A 26,119-nucleotide genomic window follows, 5' to 3' on the forward strand; every position below is an offset into this window, starting at 1 on the left:
TCCGATCCAGGGAAGAAGGCCCAGACCACTGTCCTTTTCCCAGTCAGACACACTCCTTATAGACTCGGAAGTGCAAACCCTCATGGACAAAGGGGTAATACGCAGCACTATCCTGCACCCAAAAGAGTTCTTGAGCAAGTTGTTCCTGGTGAAGAAAAAGGGCAAGAGGCAACACCTGTTAACCTAAAAGACTTCAACAAATGGATGTTCATTCACCATTCAAAATGGAAGGAATGCACCTTCTCTGAGGAATTCCGATACCAAATGGTTATATGGTAAAATTGTATCTGAAGGAAGCATATCTGACATTCCCCGAACTTCTCCCCTCAAAAGAGGTTCCTTGTGTGGAAACAACAGTCAGTGGTCTTACCTTATGGTCTCTCTTTCATCCAATGGTGCTTCACCAAAGTGCTAACACCAGCTATAGAACTACTGTGGTCCAGAGGTATTAAACTCATTGTCTAGCTGGAAGACAGACATGCACATGATGAATCAGGACCCAGTTTGTCTCAGGGAACAGTTGGAAATGGCAGTGTCACTACCTCAAAGTTTAGAGTTCATAGTCAACAGCAAAAGTGAGAGTAAACTGTACTAGAAAATGACATTCCTAGGGCTCAACACGAAATTCACTGAGACCTACACAGAAGAAGCTGGTTCTCATCAGGAGGGAGCTAAAAAGTACAATGGTGAAGGGAACAAGTCTTGTTGATACTCCTCAGTAGAATAGTGAGCCTCCTAGTATCATGCATCCAGGCGAGATTCCAGGGCTCTTTTCACTACTGAGTCATAAAAAGATCAAAGGCATCACATCTCAGAAGGGTCTGAACTACGAACCAGTGATACCTCTGGCAGAGAAGGCCAGAACCAAGATTCAATGGTGCCTGGACCACATGGGTGCCTGGAAAGGCAAACTCGCTTTCGGCCGTCCAAGATTTGGTCACAAGTCATTTGTGATGGGATGCATATAAACTGTCTGGAACTCTGAGTGGGTTGATTCGTAGTTAAATGCTTGATCAGGGACAGGTTCTCATGCTCCAATTTTCGATAGAAGGACAATATGTCAGCAGTTTGATACATAAATAGATTGTAAGGGACCAAGTTGAGGGCCCTCACTAAGCTAAACAAGAACTTTGGATACTTTTGTCTGGACAGGAAGATCTTAGTCACTTGAGAGTAGCTACCAAGGAGATTCAATCTGATAGCAGACTGGAACGTCGGGTATCTGTAGCACTTCAGCGCTTGGAAGCTGGACCTAACCTTATTCCAGAAAACAATGGACAGGTGGGGACCATGCCAGATAGGTCTGTTTACATCAAGACTCGATCACCAACCTTCCCCCTTTTTCAGCTGGAGACTGAAGGCGCTAGTAGAGGCGAATGATGCATTCTTGCAAGATTTAGAGCTAGAGCTTCAGTTATGCATTTCTCATTTTTTCAATGACCACAGGATGCAAGAAACAGGTCAAGGGCAGGTGAGCTTGGTGGTGGTGACACCAGTATGGAGATCGCAGGCCTGGTTTTCATTCCTTCTCGAACTTTCTTTAGATTCTCCAATCCAACTTCCTCAGAATCAGAACATTCTCAAGGATGGTCATGGCAGCCCTCTTCTGCTCATAATGGAGGAAACTCTCTGCCTAATCGTGTGGATTATAATTGGAGATGTTGGAGAGTCCCAGGCTGTGCAGAACATTCTTTAAACCTCACTGGGAAGAATGGTAGGACTCCATATCCAAACAGTATAGTTCAGCTTGGCGTAGATGGTTTTGATGCTGTGTGGGACAGTAACTGGATCCTCTGGGAAGGGATATAGTTCTCATTGTGAAATTCCTTTTAAAACTAGCCAGCAGGAGACTGGTTTACCAGGTCATCAATGTTTGTAGATTAGTCATTTCCGCAGTACATATTTCCCTTCTTGGGTAGCTGGAGGGGAGACATTTGGTGATATGCTTAGAGGGCTACATTTAGTGATACCGCCAGAACCAAGACAGATCTTTGGGACATTAATTTGATTCTTTGTCTCGTCGGAATCTTGGCAGGACAATCAAATTATTTAAAGGAAAGAATAATCATGTATGCTGGCAATGTTAATATGCCTTATTTTGTGGAAGAGGGTGACATATGTGAGTGCATTGGATGTATAAGCTTGGAAAGTTCACACCGGATGAAGTTTCATTTACAGTGGCTGGTAACCCCAAGAACCAGACTGAGGTGGTCTAGCACCCTTCATTCCCTGAGAACCATACGTTGTTTGTGGTAAGGTGCATTAAGGCGTTTGGGGATGTGATAGAGGATTTAAGACCACAGGGTAGAGACAACTCTTGATAGCCATTAAGAAGCCATATAAAAAAAAATTCTCGAACCATCATAGCGAGATGGATCTGCTGGGTTATGCAGGAGGCCAGAATTGATACCTCTATCTTTGGTGCACAATTGGCCAGAGGGGCTATGGCTTCCAAAGCCGCTTGGAGGACTTTCTAAATGTGGGAGTTTGGTCATCATGGTCAACTTTGTAAACATTTTATTTTAAACCAGTGATTGAGCTGACATCACTGGTGATTAGTAAGCTTTAAACTTACATTATCTGAGTTTCTGGTCCTGACATTAAAAGTAAAATTTCCTCACCAGCGTGAAGGAAAGTTTTAATTCTATTAAGGAAATGGAGGTGAAGATTATCCCAGCCTAGGAGAAGTAGAGACTCCAGTTAGCCTCCCAGGATTATGAAGGGAGTTCCATAGTTGGGCAGAAGTAATTTCTGTTGATATTTTTGTCATGGAAACACGTCATGCTTTAGGCTTTGAGTGATGTGATAAAGTCTTGTATGATAGACCACAGCCAGAAACTTACACTACTTTTTTCTTCACAAGTTCAGAACAAAGACAAGACTACCAGTAGCAATAAACCCTTTGGTAAAATCTCACACAAGAAGAAAGAAGAAGTATTTTTCCTTGAAGACTGTATTACACAGAGACCTTGGATTGTGATTGGTGGACAGGTTATTCTTTTTCCAACAAATGGGTTATGTAGTTCCTCTGTTACTGTGATGGGAATGTTGTTGTTAAAGTGCTGCAGAACAACTAACGCAGAAACGTTTCGCATGATCTACACTCCGTGCGTGTTAGACCTGACACCATTGGCGTGAGTCTCCCTTCAATTTTGACGGATTGCCTCCTCTGTTTTGATATGTTTTTGCTGGATTTATGCTTTGGGCACTGTGCCACTGCTAATCAGTGCCACAGTGCAAGTGCTCCCTATGTTAAATTAATGTACTAATTGGTTATTCCATGATTGGGTTATTTGATTTATCCGTCAGCCCCTAGTACAGTGCACCATGTGTGCCCAGGGCTTGTAAGTCACATTCTGCTGGTGGGCTTGCAGCACTGGTTGTGCCACCCACAGAAGCAGCTTGTAAAATGTGTCTCAGTCCTGCCATTGCAAGGCCTGTGTGCAGTCTAGCACTGCCATGTCGACTTGTCCAAGTGCACTCACTTGCCAGTCCCTAAACCTTCCCTTTGCTTCATGTTAGACACCCCTATGGTAGGCCCATGGGCAGGGTGCATTGTAAGTATAAGGTAAGACATGCTCTGATGTGTGTAGCATGTTCTAATAGTGAATTACAGCCATTTTCGTTTTTCACTATTGAAGGCTACCTGTTCTCAATAGGTTAGAATGGGCAGTTAGAATATTACATTCTTATAATCCTAACTGACTCAGGGAACACGGTAGAAATTCGAATTTAGTATGCCTGAACTCAGAATAATAAAATACATCTTTTAGTAAAGTTTATTTTAATATTCTGTGTTTGCAAATACCACTTTTAGAAAACAGGTATTTGCTTGCCTAACCATTTGAGACCTGCCTCTGCTGGGTTGTGTATTCCTTGTCTGGGTTTGTGTGTAACAGGGCTGGAGATTTCCAGGAGACAGGCTGGGGCAGCCCAGTGGTGAATAGAGAGATCTGCATCTAGATGGGAGGGAGGAGTTTCACCTGGGACCTGAATAGGGCTGGGCCTTCCCTCTATAATGCTGGCTCCACCCCCTGTGGCTTGTCTGATGTCTCTGCCCTGCACTGTGAAAGGAGAGGAGGAATCATGTCAACAGAGTGCTCCTGAGCTGTATCTTCCTTCCCCTGTGCTGGCTCCACCTCCTGAGGGGCGGCTAATGTCTCTGCCCTGCACAGTGAAAGGAAGAAGAGAGTCATGTATACAGAGTGCTCAGGAACTGGTTTGAACTAGGCAGAGGCCTCTCTACCTTCAGAGAACAAAGGATTTTGAGTTATAAATATTGGGACCCTGATCCCAAGAAATTAGATCACTTCTGGAACAAGAAACCTTTCTGCCAAGGAGAAGAACCAAGGAAGCTGCAGAAATTTGGACTGCCCCTCTGCCAGTGTGCTGTTTACTGGGTTGGCCTGCAGTGGTTGCTTCATTGCCACGGGAAAGAAGAAGGAACCCTGTAAGGACTTTCATCTACAGAATATTCTCCAAGGGCTTGAACTGTGCTTGCCTCCTGCTGAAGTCTCAGGGACAAAAGACTTCACCTCCAGCTCCCTCCTGAATTTCCTTGCTGGGAATTCTGACTCCAATCACTTGCGTGCCGCTGGGAGCTGGAACCACGACGCATCGAGGAGAAGAATGTCGCCGCCGCAGCTGAAATCGTCGCAACGCCGGAGAAGCGAGCCTTCGCCACATCTCCCGGGAAGCGTGTGTTCATCGAAGCTGCCTGCTGTCGCATCACCGGAGAAGCGTGACGCCATCGAGAGAGTCGCCATCGCATCACCAGAGAAGCACGTCGCAGGGCCTGTCGCGGCTCCAAAGTACAGAGTCGTCGCAAGGCTGCCTGAGTGTCATCGCATTCGCCGCATCAAGGGCGCCATCTTCTCGCATCGCAACCGGATCGTCGCATCGCTTCAAGGCGCTGTTGTAAATAGAAGTCCTTGAGCCAGATGTATACATAGGTTACTTTTATTTAAGTTGAGTTGCAGGTCAAGTCATTAAGATGTAAATATGAAAAACCCCACCAGGAGTGATCTCCCTGTCACTCAGCCTGCCTGCGCCAACTGCCAGTTAACACACAGGCCAAGCCCTCAACATTCCATGATGTCACCAAGCATTCTAGCAGTGACACCATGTGAGCCAGAGGGAAACCCCAGCCAGAGAAAAGAGACATAGATAAATATAACAGGCGCCATCTTGCGCACCTCAACGGGCCCGCAGGCCGAGAATCTACGCATCACCGCCGCACCGGTAAGGCTCACGACGAGTCCCCTACTTGAGGAAGGGCGCAACCGTTCCCCCGGGTCACGGAACCGAAGCATCTCCACTTTTGCAAGCCTTTTGTCTACTTTGCGTTACGCATCCAGGTACTTTGTTGAGAACTTTGTCGCAATTACCATCAACTTGAACTAAGAGACTTTAATCATCTTTTAAGTAATCTTACGTGTAGTATTGTGGATTTTTTTAGTTTGTGTTCTTGTGTTCAAGTCTATATAAAGAATACTTATTTTTTTATAAAACCTGTGTTGTGTCCATCTGTAGTGTTTTCACTGTATTACTGTGTATATTCACAAATGCTTAACACACTGCCTCTGAGATAAGCCTGTCTGCTCGTGCCAAGCTACCAAGGGGGTGAGCAGGGGTTATTAAGGAGTGTAATCCCCTTATCCTGGCTTAGAAGTAAGGGTCCCTATTTGGACAAAGGTGATAACCATTGCCAACTAGAGACCCCCCAGATCTAACAGTGCCCCTAACAAAATTGAAACTTTCCTTGATGTTAGCTAGGATATTTTACATTATTATCTACATCATGGGTTTGCAACACATAATCAGGAGTGCCAGAACAATGTCAGACATTCATAATACCTACATTCGATACTGTACAGTAACATCTGAGTGGAACTTAATGACATAGTAGTGTCTATTCTGAAAATATGACATGGACCAGCAATCCTGAAACTATGTCAGATACCCATGAAGCAAATAATTACCTTTTGGAAAGCAAACTACTTTGTTCTAAAGAGTATGACAACCGTAACTTATTGATTTGTATTACGTTCTTATACATAATCTTGGAGATTGATAGTGTCTTTCGTTTGCCTTTTGATAATTTATGATTCTTTCTCCCAATTATTTTGATGTACACTTTAACACCGGTGGATCACATTTTAAATAGAAAGCAGTACAAAACTACACATTATGGTTCAACTACTCTCTTTATGTAGTTCTAAAAAGGCAGCTAGTTTTGGTTGTGAAATGATGTGCTTTGTTAATGTTAGTTTTAATTAAAGTAAACACTAAATTTGAAGAAAAAAAACGTTGTGAGACTTTTTTGTTGTTGTAGTTTTTATATAGTTCAAACTTGGTCCAAGGGCATTAGAGCACTGTACATGAGCAACAGATTATATTACAGAAGGTCAGTTTTTTTCAGGCACAAGGAAAATAGGTGATTTGCTCAGAATCACAAGATGTTGCATCTGGTTCCCTAGTTGCTATGGCCATTCGGTCACATCTCCTCCATTATGCTCATGTTAATGTAATATAAAATTTAATGACTTACGGTATTAAACATCAGTTAAAAATAAAAAATTGAGCCATTTTAATAAAAAATGTTTTTATATTACTCATTCATTGGCAACACATAAAATCAGATCCCGGAAAGAGACATAAAACCAAGCATTCCAATTGATAGGACGGAAAGCAGGCGACTCTTCTTCCAATAACATAATACAGTGGACAAGCCAGGATGTACGTGCTTCAGTTTCCCCAGTGGACACGTGCGACCTTTCACTGATTGCTACAGTTACCTGATGACTCCATGTCACAAGTCCAGCTTTTCATTGAACACACAAATGCATTCTGGGAAAAGCAGTCTTGATAAACATAATTAACTGAGTGGATTTAACAAATCTATGGTTGGTAAATGGAAAGCTAAGAGGGGTTTAAAAGGAAAATAAGACATCTGACAGTTTCCTTCAAAGGGCAGCTGTCTTGTATAGAGAATAAATGCCCTAAACGGGCAGCTGTCTTTTATAGAGAATAAATGCCCTATCAGACCTTTATTTAAAACATAATACGGGGCATCGTCACAGCAGTTCTCTCATAACATATATAGTGTGCAGTTTAACATTTATGTTCTGCCACTAGTTTCTCCTTTGCTGTGCAAATAATATAGATATTGGTAGTATTCAGGAGAAGAATATATATCCAATGTATTGAGATTCTTCACATCTTCAGGAAGGCAACCTGCAGAAGATAAAAAAACAGGTTTACGCTTACTGTAACAGAAAAGGAGGCTCTTTCTCTATTGTTATAATGTTACATTTCTTTTAATTTAAAAATACAAGCACTTTTATAGAAGAAATGTTGCAGGCTCTACATTTTCAAACCACATAATGTTTCGATTGGTCATCACAATTGCAAGGCTATTTTTCATCACTGAAAGAAGTCAAAAGCGTTTAAGAATATCTTAAAACAACACACGAAACCGTTTCAAAAGGCTGTATGCGTCGGCCACATGATTACATTCTGTATGCAAGTAGAAAATATAAACGTATAAGTCTAAACGATAATTTCCTAATTCTTTTAACATTTTGAGTTTCAAATTGTCGCCAGGCTCATGGCATGGCTAAAAGATATGACTTCAACATTAACTATTTTCCGCTTATTTTTCAGGCTGGTCATTTCAAGCTGCAATCAGTTTATTTGCTAGCTTGTCAGATCAGCAGCATGTCCACAAATCACTGCCATTTGCCCACAGTTATTTATTTGCTTTTCTAATTAGAGTTACTAAAATACCGGAAGCAACGATGCTAAATCACTGTGATCAACATTCTATATAAACGGTTCCCTTCAAACATGACCTAATTTAGCTGGCCTGAAGACAAGCTTTCATTGGCACAATATTTCAGGTCTGCCAGAAAGACAGCTCATTTAATAATGAAAAAAGAATACTAGATAAAAGGCTTTGGTTTAGCCCCCTTTCTCCGTTACTTGTTGAAAATGTCATTTCAGATTTTAGAGTAGCACAAAGGACAGCATACATAGACTGCGGCAACAATTGCGCTTTGTTGGAAGGCTCATTCACACCCATGGTCAGCCCATAGCACAACCCTCAGTGTCAACCATCATGAGTGATGGCATTTTGCATCTCTGCTTGTTTAAGTTCACATAGGGCGGGGCAAGGATAGGGTAATTTCATTACAAGAACGGAGGAGAATGCATTGTTCTAGGATAGGGTAATTTCATTACAAGAACGGAGGAGAATGCATTATTCCTTTAATGCAGTCCAAACAGCCCCATACATCACAATATTAAAAGGTTCCAGATTAGAACAATAGCAACACATAAATGGTATGAGCCATCAACAATCTGCCTCTTTTAAATGCGGCTCCAATCAGATAAGTTCACTTTTACCTATTTATTATAATTGTTTCAACTTACTATCTTATATTAATCTCTTATTTTCAGGGTGTTGCTTATGTGGCATAACCCCACCCCCTCTCTACCGATCTCCAATTTATGGAGATTTCCGTCTCTCCCCTTCCCCACTTCAACGCTGTGTGGGTATACCCCTTCCTCGCTTACAAATATGACTTTATCTCACTACCTTTGATGTCCGTTATCCGATATTTCCACTCGTATGCCTTTTCCTTGCTTTCTCCTCGTCCCTCGCACGCCAAATGCGGCGATGTATGCCATACCATGACCCCTTTTTATTGTGCGGCCCTTGTTTTTTTCTTCTGGGCCCCCTTCCGGTCCTTGGCACCTATTCTCGCTTAGAGGTTGACTTCACCTCAGGGGAGATCGCCGGCTCCAACGCGGCTCTACGCGAGAGATTTGAGGAAAGTCCCCTGGCAACGGGAGAGCGACCTCCTCCCGTTGCCAAGAACCCCTCTTTGTGGGAGCGCTGGTTTGATATACAAGCGAGGAGGCTGGATGTATTTGCCAAGAGATTTGTATTTATTGTCAAACGTAACAGGGGGTTGGGATTCCAGAGGGTTTTCTTCAGGTTCTCCTTCTGAGGGTGTCCTCGTTGAGCTGGATGTAGAGGTAGAGGGCGATGTCACGTGCTCCTCGTCTGCTGAATCACAGGGGTCTCCCCGGAGGCTCATAACAGATGAAAAGAAGAGCCATCAAAATACTATATATTAGTTTAAGTCACTAAGTTGTACCCGTCACCACACCTAAAAAGTGCTCACGGAAGGTCCCGGCCAGAATGGTTTGTATTAGCAATGATTGATAAGAAGTGCCTAGAAAAGAGTCTAGGTGAAAGGGAGGGAGGGTTTGAGAATTAAAAAAAAAGGTTTCTTTCTTAATTCCAAACAATAAAAAACAGACGTTACACGCACAGTGCATTACTGTCACACAGTACTCTTTTTATCCATTCTATGACTCTTATTTTAGAAACCGGCAAAACAACAGAGCGTTCTTACAGAAGGCTAGGGTTTATGCTCTAAGGTTTAGCTTCTTTGGTTTTTACAAAGGGGGGGGGGTCGCTACTTGCGGCAGAAAACAACAAGGTCCCCAGCTCTTTTAAATGAAACACCAACCAACCCACCCCCAATTAAAGCTCACCAGGTTCTCCACCCGCCTCCCTCGTTCCTCCTCTTTCTTCCCGCGGGACGCTGGTACTCTTCGGCTCTGCCGCAACTCTCCAGAGTTGCGGCCGCTCTACAGCATCCTCCGGAGGATTCCACCACTCCTCACACCAACGCTCATCCGATTCTGTCTCCGTCGCGTCTACGCTCCTCGGATCTTCCTTGGGTGCACCGCTACAGGGTCCGTCTTCTCCACCTCGTACTTCCGACGTCCTTGCTCCCGGTTCCATGCCACCGGTCTGACCGCCTTCTTTTCAGTCGCCTCAGCTTTTCATTGGTGTAGGTGAAAAGCTTCCGGGGTATTCTCCGCCCCCTTCCGGGTTTCCGTTAGCGTCTCTTTGTGGAGATACAGTACAATGGTATGGAGTTTGTGTTCCTGCAGGATCCTGTGGGTGCCGTCGGGAGAGGGGCACAAGTGTCGGAAGGGAAGGATCTGCCCATGGCTCTACTACGGTGAGTCCCTCCTCACACTCTTCCTTTCCTCTTCCTCCGGCTGATCACAAAGCCGATCACACTCGAGGGCCGGGGTTGTCATAGCAACATAAGGCTGCCGTGAATTCACAGCTGATCGCTCGAGCCCTTTTTAACATTACTCGAGCTTCCTCTGCGATTAGCTGCTGCTCCGGTTACCGCAAGTCTCTCCTTTCAATACTTTTGACAAAATCTGATATACCTGCCTAAAAAAATTAAAATAAAAAAAGGGGGTAAAACAGGAAAAGACTTGCCATTACTTTGTATACCAACTTAACTATGTTAGCTTTTTAAAGCAAAATATATCAAGGAGGATATATTCTTTTGGCATCCCTTTATATATAAATCTTATTTCCATCTCCAAGGGAAACTTCCTTCACTGTCCTTTCATTAAAAAGCCATACATTTCTTATAAGTTAACATTTTATATCAGTTAACACTTCATACACCATGTTTGACTCTGATTCAGATGAGGCTTCTGCTCCTACCCCTAACTTAGACAACGAAGCCCTCAAAAAAATGCTTCATAAGGAAATGAAGTAACGTAAGATTGAGAACCTAAGTCAGATAATGTCCTCAAAAAGATCACTCCCTGAAGAGGATGAAATTACAGAAATTACAAACCCCGTCCCTCAAGACATCTCAGAATTGAGGGGTAAAAGACAAAGAAAAAATAAAAACATTGACAAGAGCAATATGGGAGGTCCTAGCACCTCATCAATTCAGGGAGGTCTTAGCATCTCAACAACTAATGCAGGTGCCCACACCTCGAACTCCCTGGGTGTCCCTAGTGGCACAACTCATCTGGGTGTCCCTGGCGGCACAAAACATCTGGGTCTCTTGGTGGCACAAAATATCATAACGCTCTTTACAATATGGGAGATAACGAATCTAACGAATCTTCAGACATACCTGACGAGTATGTCCTCGCCTTTATGAAGATGACCAAGAATTCTATAACCTGGAAGAGGAACTCCCATCTTCTCTCCATTAAATCTTAAACATCCAAGAAGTTCAGAGTGGTGCCCTCAGGACCACGTTGTAAAGTTTATAAAAAAGTGGGTAAGAAACCTTTTAAGAGAGGGAAACCTGTATTATTCCTAGAGCTGAATCCTCTAGACCCTCCATTGAAGACAAGACTTGCTATACCCCTAATTTGGACCCCAAATTAAATAAGTTCCTTTTTAAACTTGGGTGTGACCCAAGAAAAAAGGATGGAAGGATCCCTTAAAGGGTGCCAAGATTGTCTCCTCAACATATTGGGTCCACTAGCCAGAATTCAGAACTCCGCCGAAGATAGCCACATCAATGACAATTCCCTCAATACTGACCTGATCAGAGGATGGAGGCAGAGGGCAATCATCCTTCTGGGTAACACCAACACAAGCATAAACGCAGAAAGACGTAGAATCGTCCAAACAATAATTAACCCAAAATTAAGTGATATGGCGGACAGAGAACCCTCAGAGAGCCCCAAAGGGTTGCTCTTTGGTGAAGACCTCATCAAATCTCTGGGGAAATACGTATCCACATTTAAAGCTTTAGGTAAGACACAACAAAACATGCACAAGGTGTTTAACCCCAACCTTTTTGGATGGGCCGGAAGACGAGCCTCTTTTCTGGCCACATTAATCAAAGGCCCTACTCGAGAGCCCGTGGTTACGGGAGAGGATACCAACAATACAATGCACCTCAGTTCTACCCCCCACGAGGTTGAGAACGACGCAGCAGAGAATTTAGATCCCACGGAACTCCTAACTCCAACATCCCTACAAGTGAGTACTCTCACTTGCCCTTCTTTACCCCTAAAAGTGAGCAGCAGGCTCAAACACTTTTCTCACAACTGGAAATTAATTACTCAAGAGCCTTGGGTCTTAAACACCGTAAAGGGTTTTATGATAGATTTTACTCATACTCCCAATGAGACCTCCTTCCCGAGAGACTTTTCTCTCTCCCTAGATCAACAAAAAATTGTAGAGGAAGAGATCTCCTCCATGCTTGAGAAAAGAGCGATTATAGAGGTCCCCCTAGAAGCATTGAGATTCATTTTCTTGCGGGAAAAAAAGGACAAGGGTTGGAGACCTGTCATAAACTTATGAGATATAAACAAATATTTGGTTTACAGACACTTCAAGATGGAGGGCATCCATCTTTTGAGGGACTTACTCCTGGAGGGAGACTGGCTAGTCAAACTAGACCTAAAGGCTGCCGACTTCACCATTCCTATGGCCGAAATCCACCAACTTTTCCTCCAATTTGTGTGGAAAAACCACTTATACCAATTTCAGTTACTCCCCTTCGGACTCTCTTCTGCCCCGTGGTGCTTTACCAAGGTCATGAGGTGTGTCACCTCATCACTAAGAGTAAGAGGCATTCGTTTAATCTTCTACTTAGACTACATTTTCATAATCTCTCAAGATCCCTCACAATTAGTCAAGGAGCTGAAGACTGTGAAAGATCTCCTAGAAAGTTTAGGATTCATCATAAACAAAGAGAAGTCAATTCTGACTCCTTCCAGAACCCTGGAATTCCTCAGTTTCACAGTAGACAGATTAGGATGTCTCCTTTTACTCCCTTCCAAAAATATACCAAAATCAGGAAGGAAATAAGACACATCCCGAAACAACAAGATTTATCTCTGAGGGAGCTAGCCAGACTCATGGGTCTCCTCTCCTCCTCCATTCAAACCATCTTTCCCGGTCCCCTCAATTATCGGGCCCTGCAAAGAATAAAAGCAAGAGCCCTAAGATCTGGCCTCTGGTATGGAGATCGGATCTGCCTAGACCAAGACGCCAATCGGAACTAGCCTGGTGGGTTGAGAACCTAGACACATGGAACAGGAAAGCAATCTTTGGCTCAAAACCAGAGTTTGTTTTAGAATCAGATGCAAGCCTTCACGGCTGGGGAGCTTGCCTTCTCAATCAGAACACTGGTGGTATCTGGTCACAAGAGGAATCCTCTCACCTCATAAATTATTTGGAACTAACAGCTGGCCTTTACACTTTGATGAGCTTCACACACTCTCTCCAGGGGAGGTTAGTTATTCTAAAGATGGACAACGCGGTAGCTTATATGGATCGTCTGGCAGGGACCAAATCTGCGGACCTCTCGAATCTAGCAAAGAAACTTTGAATGTTCTGTCTTGAACACAAGATCGCTCTCAAAGCGGAATACCTCCCGGGGAATTTGAACAACTCTGCAGACTGGAACTCAAGTTACTGCTGGATCACAGCGACTGGAAACTCAATGTTTCCGTGGACAATACCCTGACCAAGATCTGGGGCCCCTAGAGATAGACTTATTTGCGAGCAGACTAGCCTTTCAATTGGAGAACTATTGCAGCTGGATGCCCGACCCGGGTGCTCTGGGAGTCAACGCCTTCCTACAATCTTGGAAAGGAGCCACGGTGTACGCGTTCCCTACTTTCGCCATGATTCAGAGAGTTCTTCAGAAAGTGAGACAAGATCAGTGCTTTCTTGTCATAATAACTCCCTTTTTGTCATCTCAGGCATGATTCCCCACCACTCTAGAACTAGCTTGCAGCCCCCCTTCTTAATTCCTACCCTAGAGAATCTTCTTACAGACATAGACGGAGGAAGTCACCCCCTCATTCAGAGTGGGAGTTTAACCCTTCTTGCCTGGAGAGTGTCAGAAGATCCAATGAAATCTCAGGACTTTTGGCAACAGCTGCAACACTCCTCGGAGTCTTCGGCCCCAGGCACTCACTACAGATATAACAACATGTGGAGAATCTGGGAACGTTGGTGCCTGGAACGGAACCTGGATTCCTTGGAGGCACCTATTGTTGACATAGTTAACTTCCTTTTTGAACAATTTGAAAGAGGCCTTAGCTCGTCAACGGAAAAACAGTAGGTAAAAATGTCATTGTTTGCAGAGGGGAAACAACCTTTACAACTAAACTGTTGCAACGCATGCCTTTACATCGCATGCCGTTGCAACGCAAAAGGTGTCCAGCAGTAGGTAGAAGGTGTTGGATTTAACTCCAACACCTTCCCTACTGTTTTACACACTGGAGTTGGAATAGAAAATTAATCAATTCCAACTTCCAGGGCCCCCGACAGAAAGTCGGAGTAAATGTTTGCGTTGCAACGGCATGCGATGTATTAGCATGCGTTATAACGACACATATTCTTTGCAGTCATGAAAAGCATTCACTTAAGAAGACCTTGTAAACGTAAATATGAAAGTCTCTGGGATGTCAAACTAATCCTTGACCTCTTCAATAACGGGCCTGCCAACTCTCCCCTAAACAGAAAAAAACCTTTCCATTAAGCTGGCTACTCTCTAAGCCTAATCTTATACAGAAGGGTCTCTGATATCAAAGACCTAGAAATTACAAATAGATCTTATAACATGTTCGGTGTCAAATTTGAGATTTTTAGAAGAACTAAGACTATGTCTGACTCTATCTTTTATCCTCGTTTTGACTTATTGCAGAAGGTTTGCCCTTCGTCCCCAGGGTGTGAACTAATTACTTATTTCCTTTATGAAACCACACAAATGTATAAGCTCGACCTCTATTGCTGGATGGGTTAAGACTGCTATGAGCATATCAGGTATTGATATAAAGAAATTTCAAGCTTACTCCCTTAGAGGTGCTATGGCCAGTAAATCTCTCTGGTCAGGAGGTAAGTTTGGTGACATTCTCAAAGTGTTGACTGGTCTAATGCCAGCACCTTTGCACGTCATTACTGCAAACCTTTTGAACATATGTCTGATGTTGTTTTACAAAGCTACCAACATGCATAATGTAGCCTCCGTTCTTATAATGAAATTGCGATTCTCCTATTAACCTGACTAGAGATTCTGGATTTCATTAAAGACACGGAGGCTGACATTATCCCTCCTGCCCCACCCCATTGTGGTCTTACAATGAATTAATGCAGCTTATTACAGTTAATTAACGTTCTTTTATTAACTATGTACCATTACTTCTTCAATTAGCTCTATAAGTTTACACCTTTTGCTGTGATCAGGAGGTATTCAATTCTCTCTTTTCAGGTAATCCTCCTTAACTGTGAGTCATCTGACCTTCGGACTTACCTTTGTGATTCCTTCTCCTTCATCTGGTTCATCAGAAGATTGTTTTGATGTTTTGAAGTTTCAAGTTTCATGAACTTATTTTCCTCCACATTTAAAAGAGGCAGATTGTTGAGGGCTCATACCTTTTATGTGTTGCTATTGTTCTGATCTGGAACCTTTTAATATTGTGATGTATTCGGCTGCTTAAATGAATAATGCATAATGTCAGCCTCCGAGTCTTTAATGAAATCCAGATTCTCTAGTCATGTTAATAGGAGAATCGCAATTCTCCAGCCACCACAATGCAGGACTACACACAAGGCAGGTATTTTCTGTGGCACATGTGGTGAGACAGGAAAAAGTAGCACAGCCCTCATACGTGCAAGTTAATTACAGCTCATTATCATGTATGTATGTATGTATGTGGTATTTGTATGGCACCAACCTAGACCTAAAGGCACCAGAGAGCTGCCCTGGGGCAAAGGCAATCAAACTGTCAAGGTAGGAAAGCTGGTAAGAGAGGAAGCTAATTATTGGAATGTTCTTGCATTGTATATGCATTGTTCTTTAAAGAAGTGTGCCTTCAACTTTCTTTTAAATGGAAGCAGTGCTGAGGTAGTAGATACAGTAATGTTGCTACAAATCCTGGGTGCACACATTGAAACGCATGCTATCTTGTTTTGTCTAGTTATTACACTTCTTATTCTTCAGTCCGATGGTAGCCTGGATGTGGATGTTGTGAGAACCATCAGAAATATTGAGCTTGTCTGCAAAATATGGAGTGGGGGAGGAGTGGCAACAACTTCAGCAACCTCTGGTTACACATCAAGCTCTGTATATGGGTGCAGCAGGGTCGAGAGACAAAAATAGAGGAGTGACAACATATCCTGATCCCCTGCTAGCTGCATACCCTCACAATCTAGGCTTCCGGTCCTTTGTCTTGTCAGAATGCCATTCAATCGGGTGTGCAAGGCACTTTGTACACTGTACTCTTCATAAAACAACTGCATGACCATGTATTGTATACTTCAAAGTATGAATACTGCACAATATACACTTCATAGAATTGAACCAACTGTGTGTTGGGACAGGAATGGCTCCTGCATGGTGTACAGTCTTGTTTCACTGCATTGAGTGCCTGAGTGCATTTATCTGTCATCCTAGTTTTTTATATTGGCCTTAACTTCACACTAATCTAGTGCATGCACTGGGACAAGGCCTGTTCCTTGTCATGACTAAGACCCAGGACCTGTACTTTGACCGGGAGGGGCCCAACATGCGTGGCCTGATTGCACTGATAGTGGACTAATGTCCATGTCGTGGGTTTAGTACATAGAAGGGTGGTGGCAGTGTACCATATTTTGAGAATCCATAGTTGTGACCAAACCTTTTTTATCTGTGTCAGTGGAGTTGAGGCCTAATGGCCCACTAATATAAAACTCCACTTCCAAGTGCTAACCCCGATACTAGTGCTAATATCCAATGTGTATGCGTGTGTACATTGCCTGGATGGTACATGTATTTTGTGTATAAGTAAATCAGATTAATGGAGGCCTGAAGGATCCATTTTGAATACTGCAAGCTTGGGATTTTACTCAAGATGGGAGTCAGGTTGCTTTTCCAGACAGCAAAGCGTATTGTTGACATTCCTGATGCCGGAGGGAACAAAACAAACAGAGAAGTGGAGGTACAGGATACAAGGTTCCTTTAGAAGTTCAATTAGCCTTTTGCCGAGAGGAGCTGCAGATTATCTTTCCTATAGAACTACCATTTGGTAGAAGGTGAGATGACAGCTGGACTAAAGTCTCTGTTATTTATTAAGAAATGTAACCCTTTAGCTGAAGCGGCCCTTTTGTCATGCCCTTGATCACACTTGAGTGTGGCTTATGACAGCCAGGTGCAGAAAGAACACACCTCTTGGTGCCCCTGCAGTGGGTAAATCAGGCTGGAGAATGCCCTGCTGTTAGAAATTGGGTCTCTAGTTGGCAGAGATTTGCACCCTGTCAAGGTAGGGACAACAATCCTAGTCAGGGTGGGTCAGATACACAACCTAAATGAACCTGTGCTCACACCTTCTGGTATCTTGGCACAGAGCAGTCCGGATTTACTTAAGAGGCAATGTGTAAAGTATGTGTGCACACTTTAATTACAGTAACACATTGAAAACACCACAAAAGACCACACCTGTTTAGACAAATAGAGAATATGTCATCTGAGTAAAACAAGACCAAAATGACAAAACAACAATAAATCGAACTTGAGATTTACATTTTTAATGAATGTACTGCAATATAGTGTTTAAATGTCAATAGATATTAGGGGTTACTAGAGGTTGAGCTAGACTGGGTTAAATCCAAAGTTTCAGGCCAACCATGATGGAGGGTTGGCCAGCTACAGGACCCACACATGGCCCGCTGAAAAAGTACCTTGGATGGAGCAGGCGTTGAAGACGCGATGTGTTGGTTCAGATTCATGCAGTCCGGTCCCACGTCTTCATCAAGTCCCTTATGATGCAAATACTGCCTCGTTGTCTTGCCTCGCAGGGATGTCATCGGAGCTGCCCTGTATCAGCATCGAACCTTGCAGGTGGTACCCGTGTCATCGTCAAGCCGTGCAGGGATATCATCGGCATCAAAGGGCACTGCATCGGCTCCAATCCTTGCGATCACTGCATCTATTTATGTTGGAAATCAGCTGCAGAACCCTCTTCCAAGGCCCAGGCCTGGAATGCAGAGTCCACCAGCTAAAGCAAAGTTGAAGGAAGTATTTGATGGCCTTGAGACTTCAAGAAAAGGGGGCAAGCCAGCAAGACCTTGGAGAAATTTGGGTTCAAGGATGTAGAAAGCAGGTCCAGTCCTTCTCACTCCCAGGAGAGATGTAGCAGGCCAACACCGCAAAGCAGGTAGCAAAGTGGCAGTCGCTACTACAGCACAACAGTTCTTCTTCCTGGCAAATGTTCTTGGCTCCAGTAAAGTTCTGATTTGGTGTTGTCAAGGATCCAACTTATACGCAGTTGTGGCTATAAAGTGGTGGAGACTTCAAAGAGGCCTTTGAAGATCACAAGGTCCCTGCCTTTCCTGCCCAGGCTCCAAACTCACTACAGGGGCATATGCAGCTCTTGGTGTTGGGACACGCATAGCCCCATTCAGGTGTAAGTGTCAGCTCCTCCATCCTAATCTCCCTCAGGATGGCCCATCAGCCTGTTGATGGCCCATTAGGATGCCAATGTCACACCCAGCTCCCTTCGTGTGACTGTCTAGAGGGAATGCACAAAGCCAAGCTTTCACCAAACCCCGTCATGTATTCAGAGACAGGCAGCGGCACAGAATGGTCATAGTAAGAAAATGCAGAATTTCTAATAGTAGCATTTTCAGACTAACAATTTCAAATCCAACTTCACCATTAGTTGTGATTTTAAATTGTGAGTCCAAAGACACCAAACCCCAAATTTCTATTTCTTCCCAATTGGAAATTACACTTAAAAGATGTTTTAAGGCAATCCCAATGATAACCTATGGGAGAGATAGGCCTACCATAAGTGAAAAATGAATTTAGCAGTTTATCATTACCAGGACATGTAAAACTCAAAACTACATACCCTATCTTTTACATACTCTGCACCTTGACCAGAGGACTGCCTAGGGCCTACCTTATGGGTGGCATATGTAATAAAAGGGAAGGGTTAAGCCTGGCAAGTTGGTTAACTGCCAGGTCGAAAGAGCAGTTTAAAACTGCACGCACAGGCTGTGCAATGGCAGGCCAGAGGGATGTTTACATAGCTACTAAAGCAGTTGGCGCAATCAGGGCTGAAGGCTCACTAGTAGCATTTAATTTACAGGCCCTGGGCACATACAGTGCACTTCACTAGGGACTTACACAATAATTAAATAGGCCAATTTTGATTAAGCCAATGTTACTATCTTTAGAGTACAGAACACATCACTGGGTAGCAGTGGTAAAGTGCCCAGAGTCCTAAAGCCAACAAAAACGAATTCAGCAAAAAGGGGAGGAGGAAGGCAAAACATCTGGGGGTGACCCTGAAGAAAGGGCCATTTCCAACACCTGCTGTTAAGAGCATCACTCTACACAAAGCTGTGTCTTGAGAGCACCCTGGAAAATTCACTTGAAAATAGAATCATTCCAAACTGATTCTGAAAGTGCAGACAGTGGATCCACATCTCTTGTCTGCATGCATGGACTGGATAAAGTGGGACCTACTGATCCACTTGTTGTTTCAAAGTTTTCTATGATCAAGAAGGGGAGTGCTATGCAGAGTACTCCGAAGATTGTTGTGCAACCAAACCTGGGGTCTGTCTGACAGCCAGTTTTCTAAACGTGAAGGGACACCACCGTATTCTTACCCTGGTCGGAAACAGCTGTTCATCTGATCCAAAGTGCCTTAAAGTCAGCCTGGATGCTGACATAGGGAAAGGCCATGCCAGCCATACAGGAGGAGTGAATGTCCCGGAGGGGCCAAGTGCAGCAAGACCTTGCTGTTACTGGGGAGTGCCAGAGTAGGAGCATGGAAGAGAGCGATCTATGTGCCCCCGGTGTCAGCGGGTAGTGGGTTCTTCTATTTACTTTTCCAGGTAGGAACCACAGAATCGTAGTTCAGTTGACCAAGATAACAATTGTGGCCCATCAGCACCTCTACATCCAACAAGACTACAGCTTGAACGTGCCACTGAAGGAGATGATTGTGGCTCAGCCCAAGTCACCTGGCCAAGAGAGTATTCAAACCTGAACAAAAGTGTTGTGCCCGGAAGATGCCCTTTGCGTGTCCGTGACAAGACCTGTCAACTTAAGGAGCTTTTCTGTCCCAAATGGTACAGTTTGTAATCAAAGTTATAATTCGTTAACATTTTTGTAGTACTTACATTTGGTAAAACATACTACAGAAAACTTAAAACTGCCCCTCGTTGCACAACTGTAGAAGCTTGCTATTACTGCATAGTAAGGCCTGTCACTATGTTAGACTACACACCACTTCTAAAAGCCTGGGGTCTGTTACGTTTTTATTGTCTGGCTTGACAACGCATGTCGCCAGATATTACGTGAAAATCTTGAGGAGAGAGGCTTTGACTCTACCCACATTTTGGGAACCAATAGTACATTTTTGATCAAACAGAAGTTGTGTACCTCCACAAAAACGTTCTTGCTCTCAACACAGCTGTGATAATTTTCATTATTTTTCCAGCTGCCTAAGGTTGAACCTTCAGGGTCACACACGACATTGAAATGCTGTTAAAGTGTCTAAGATAAATACATAATGTATGGTGTTTTTCTCTGGCACCAGCACAGATGAGAGGAAGGTAGTCATTAACCTACATGACATTTTAGGCTGGCTTGACAATGCAACCGCCACCTGATCTTTTAAACTACTCCAATATTATACTACAATTCTTGGCTTCCAAACAAATACATATCCATTCCCATACTATCCACTTGTAATGCTTCACATTAGCATACAATGTTCTTTTAAAGTCAGACCTATTGGCAGTGGTTACAGTCAGATGCTCGTAGAGCACAGTGAATAAAGTGTCCAAGGCACAAAATAGATCACCTAAGACTACGTGTTCCAAACAAAACCACTCAGACTGGGCAAACAGTCAATGCAGAGCTTGTTACTGGTGGGCGTAAGGCAGCGGTTAATTTGTAAAAAAAAATATGTACTGGGGCTCTCGTCAGGAGACAGCCATTTCTCCAGTTAGTGCTGCCTAAAGCATAACCATGATTGTAGATAGCGGATGTGGTGTAATGGCCAGAACTGTTGACTATGGAGAGGGGGAACGAGGTTTGAGTATTGGTGTATATCCTGTGATTCTGGGCAAACCCGTGCCTACGATACATTAATGTGTTCTGGTGCTCATAAAAAGCACCAGTGTTGATGATTAACTGCCAGTGCAGAGCACTGGAAACCACCAGCCCAAATTAAGCACTGGCGAAAGGTGTGGGCCTAAAGGGCTCCCTCATGAAGCTCACCTCAACTCACTTCCAATAGAGTCAGATGAGGCAAGGGGAGGGAAGCTGTGGGGGTGGGCGGAGTATCGGGTAATATCATCTGCTAGTGGCAAGGGAGGATTGAGGTATGAAAAGAGGCGCCCCTCACTCAGACTAGGAAGGAGTAGGGCAGCGTGGGGTGCACCACAGTAAAAGAAGGAGTACATATTCAACTTCTGCAACATATGCAACTGGCACACGTTACTGTGATGATCTGTATATTATCTTATGTGCCTGTAACTTTAATTAATTTGGAGTGTATACATATGAAGATTCTTAGAATTCAATTTTATTATTATTAAATATGTTTTGGAACTCCGTGGAGATCCACATATTATACAATTACAGAAGACAATGAAAAAATTTTGACCATATAAAACAACTCATGCAGACAGTAATTATACAAAAGTAATTTACCATTCTATTAATAAAGTTCCAAGAAACATTTAAAAAAAGTAAAAATTTTGTTACAAAAAATTCCATTCGGGGGGCTAATAATAGCATCCAACAGAGCAGTTGCAGAAGAAATACCAAACTGAATACAAGCCGATTTTATCCAGAGGCGCCGGTAAGACAATAATGCAGGACAAGCTAACAGGGCGTGTTTGGAGTCTTGAATTGCTAGGTTACAGAAATTACATACATTGGATATTCCGTACCATTTGGCCAACAACTTGTTCAAGGGGAGCAAGTCCTGCCTGAGAAGTAGCCAAAAGCGGCGTAAGCCATGCGGGATGTTCCATGACAGATAGGGTTGTATCTGTCTGATTGAATAGGAATCAACAACTTGAGTGGCCCCCTTTTTTTGTGTTGTTAGATTCCGATCCCTCTCATAGCTTAGCTTCCATGTAGCTTGCTTTAGTTGTGATTTCAATTGATTCATGGAAAGCTCTAAGATGGAAGCTTCCTCCAACTCCAAGAGAGTGATAGCTTTCCTATAGTTCTTTATTAGGATCGAGTATGCATTTAGGGGGCCCATCAACTCTTTTGTGATAAGGAATCTGAGAGTGGATGGCTTTCCTTTAATCAGACTAATGACCCAGCGGATCACTCCTGCAAGTCCCTGAGCCCAACTACTCCTAAGGCCGAGTTCTAGACGCAGGGTAGCCGAGCTACAACTATTATTAACCGAGGTTAAATTTCTCAGTAGGGAGCCCTCCACTGAGTCTAAAAAGCCCCATTCTGCTAGGTCAATTAATTCTACCCCGTAGAGCAGAGTCGGGGGAACTTTTGCCCGAAAGGCCTCCAACAGATGAACGAAGTGTCTCTGACCTGTTGATTTATACAGAGTTCTTAGGCCTTTACCCTGTGACTTTGCTTTTCGAGAACTACTTTCAATGTGTAATTTATTACTTAAATTACTAGTGACTACCATACCTAGAAAGACATACGATTTTACTCTTTCTAATTTCTGACCTCCCAATTCCCAACTAATGTGGTCCAGTTTTAGTTTGTTTCGTCCCTCCAAGCACATTATCTTACTTTTAGAAATATTTATTTTCAAAAAGTGTTCTTCAGAGAAGATATGTAGTGCATGCAGACGGTTATTAAGACCCTTGGGGGAGAGATCTAATATTAAAATGTCGTCTGCATACATTAGGCAGGGGATGTGTCTTTCGCCTAAACGTGGAGCAATTCCTACACATGTTGATAAAGTAAGGGGAAGGTCACTAACATAAAGGGAAAATAGGAGGGGAGCTAGTAGACAGCCCTGTTTGAGGCCATTTGCAGATGGAATGAGCCCGGAAAGACCTCTTTCTCCTCCCAGCAAAACCTTGCACCATGTATCGTCATGCAGGTCCTGGACCAAGCGTAAGAGGCTATGTGGCATTCCTAAGATGTGTAGCTTTCTCCACAATACCTGACGGTCGACCTTGTCAAAGGCCGTGGAGAAATCTATGAATGCCACATAGACTCTACCCTTCCTTGCTCTTATGTACTTATCAACTATTACCTGGAGGGCAGTTAGATTATCCATGGTCCCATGGTTTTTTCTAAAGCCTGTCTGCTCAAGTGGAAGGATATTTGCAGATTCAACCCAGGCATTTATCCGTTTGAGCAGACATCTGGTAAAAACTTTGCCGATTGCATCCAACAATGCAATCTGGCGATAGTTCTGGGGGAGAAGACGATCACCCTTTTTGTACAATGGGACCAGGATGCTTCCCTTCCAGGAAGGTAGGACCTTTCCGCTAAATATGCAGGAATTAAAAATAGGGCATAAGAGCTTGCTCCATTTGGCCCTATTCTGCTTTAACACATTGATTGGGACTTCGTCGGGGCCCATAGCCCCTGAGCGTCTCATTTCCCCAATTGCGAGTTCTATGTCTTTTTCTGAAAAGGACTCTATCGATGGGCTAATATCTAAAACCCGTACTTGAGGGGAAACTGAATGGTTACTGGCATAGAGATTAGAGACAAAATCCCTCCATATGTGTTCCTCGATAGGGATGGGGAGCGGAATGGATCTCGTTCCGCACCCTTCACCTATAAGGGACCAAAACTGTCTCAATTCTCCATTAGTTGCAGCTTCCCTTATTTTTACCCAGATGGTATCCTCTTTTTCTTTTTGAAGAGCGTGTAAGAGTCGCCTCCTTCTCCTTTTTAGAGTTGTTATTTGTCGGGATTTATCCTCAGTTCTATTTAAGTATTGGGCCCTTATAAGTTTATTCAGGTCTACATTGAGCGATTTTAAAGGACAGTGGGTTACTTTGGTGATTTTTTTCTTATTCTGCTTTTCAACCCCTGTTATTATTGAACTCAGAAATAAGGAAAAAAGCTCGTTTTCACGGCCATACCAAGAGGGGAGCTCAGAGATTGCTATATCTAGCATATCCTCCAGGTAACGATGAGCCCTTGCATTCCAATAACATCTTCCCGAACTGTTACCAAAATTTATTTGGTTGCTGTTCAAGGACCATTGGTCACATTTAGGGAGATGTACATTCATTAAGATTGAAATGATTTTATGATCGCTGAAGATGGTATCAATTACAGCGATATCCTTTAGTAACTCAAATGAATGAGACCCTATTATAACATAATCAAGAATTGATTCCCCTTGATACGATCTGTGGGTAAAGTTTGCTGGAGAGTCTGAGGGGAGACGCCCGTTAGCGATTATCCCATCGATTTCTACCAACTCGTTTAGTAATAATTTACCCCGTTTATTTGTTAATATATTTTCAGGGAACGTTGCCCGAGGAATATGGAGTGTATCTTCTCTGATTTTGTCAGAAAATAGATTTAAGCTAAAATTGGAGATTTTACAATTCAAGTCCCCGGTTAGGATAATGACCGTTCCAGGATCTTTCTCCTTAATGCTCTGTATATGAAGGAAGATTTTATTTAAAATTGTGTTAAAACCCGTTTCAGGAGGGATGTAGGCATTTATCAAGGCCAGATGGATTCCAGCTAAAAGGTTGCCTGACCCAAACAAGGTAACCACCTGGAAAAGTTTACTTGAGTCCAGGAAATGGTTGTAGTCCCAGTTTATACGGTTGGATAATAGGCAGGCTATGCCCCCGCTGGCGTGGCCTTTTTTGTTCGCAGTAGCACTGCCTTCTAGAACAATATAGTCCTTCCCTATTTGGAGATTTTCGTTGCACCATGTCTCCTGGAGGCATATGATGTTTGCTTCTAGGGATAGGAGAAATTGTGTTTTCTCCATATTATTTTTTAGACCTGCTAAATTCCACGATATTATAGATAAGTCCGTGCTAAAGGAACTGATTAGATAATGGTTTTCCTGAAGATTTGTCGGCTAATACTTTGGGCAGCCAATTCCAGAGATCCTTTTCCTCTCTAGGGGTAGTTTGATAAGTTGAGGAGGAGGTTTGAGCATATGATACCACTCGAGAATCACTAGACTTGCTTATTTTTAATTCTTTGATTTCACCCAAGTTATTTATATTGCCTGCTGCGGCAAGCAGCATAGAAGACGGGGGGTTCCGTTGGTTTAGCGTTTTAACAGCCTTATTCCGACAAGAGGGCAGTAAAACAGGAATTACATCTATTCCCCTACTCTGGAGGTCTTCAGCCCGTTGCAAGATGAGATTAGCAACCAGTTTAGAATAAAACTTCACCCTCGTAACCTTCCCTGCTTCAGACTCTTGTTGTAAAACTATATCTAGGTCGGCTGATTGAATAAGTTTCAGATTGGCGGACTCTTGGAAGTATTTCAACAAGAGGGATCTGTTCAGAATACAGTCAGGTTCAAAAAGGGGAAAGAAGTCTACCCATACAGTATCTATATTATTTTCTATGTGTTCTTTGTCCAAAGTAACCTTTGCAGGAGCTTCCGTGGGTGTAATTACAAAGGGATTGAAAGAAGACATTTTTTCGACAGGGAAATTATGTTCTTGCCCTAATAAAGTTGGTTTATCTGCTTCTTGGTTCGATGAGCCTTGGGAAGGAGCACCCTGAGCTGTTACACCCTGGAAGACGGGTGCGAAGGGATTAAGTGCCATGGTTACTTGGGTAAGTGGCTTTAAAACCTGACATGGGGATGTCGATTTATGTGCCACTTTTATAACCCTAGTATTATTGCTTTGTTGGCCAAAGGTAAATATGTTAGTGATTGCTGACAAGGGGGATGTATGGGTAGGTAAGAAGGGAGATTTTGCCTTGGGAGTTAAGGAGGTGTTTTCTTTGGCTAACATGTTGACGGGGTTTTTGTTATTTCCCACTGCCATCTGTGCTAGGGGTGATACTTCCGGTGGAGGAAAGTTTAAGTTTTTCCTAAATAAAATTTTCCTCCGCCTATTTTTATCTATCCGTCTTAACAGTTTCCTTTTGTGCTTTCCGTTCTTTTTTAAAGGCCCTATTTTCTCTCTATTATCAGTTTCCCCCTGAATAGCTTCCTCCTCTATTTCCCCGTCACCCTTCTGTTTCTTAAAAATTGAAAATAAATTATTTCCAGTTTTTAGCAGGTTTTCCCCATGGGGTTTTATTACAAAGTCGTGATTTACTGAACCATTTAAATTGGGAAATGGAAAGGGAGCACCTATTTTTTC

General features: G+C 43.1%; 1 protein-coding gene across 2 annotated transcripts in view; it reads right to left on the bottom strand.

Annotated features, from left to right (window-relative positions):
• Positions 1-6,587: 6,587 nt before the first annotated feature.
• Positions 6,588-26,119, bottom strand: part of UBE3D (ubiquitin protein ligase E3D) — a 1,125,452-nt gene continuing 1,105,920 nt past the window's right edge. For both annotated transcript variants that reach the window (XM_078648129.1, XM_078648130.1), the window contains exon 10: positions 6,588-7,236. In XM_078648129.1, coding sequence (XP_078504255.1) covers positions 7,216-7,236 — 21 coding nt within the window. In that variant the 3' untranslated portion in view covers positions 6,588-7,215. The remainder of the gene's footprint in view (positions 7,237-26,119) is intronic.

The sequence above is a fragment of the Lissotriton helveticus genome, chromosome 6 (assembly GCF_964261635.1).
Source record: "Lissotriton helveticus chromosome 6, aLisHel1.1, whole genome shotgun sequence".
NCBI lineage: Eukaryota > Metazoa > Chordata > Amphibia > Caudata > Salamandridae > Lissotriton > Lissotriton helveticus.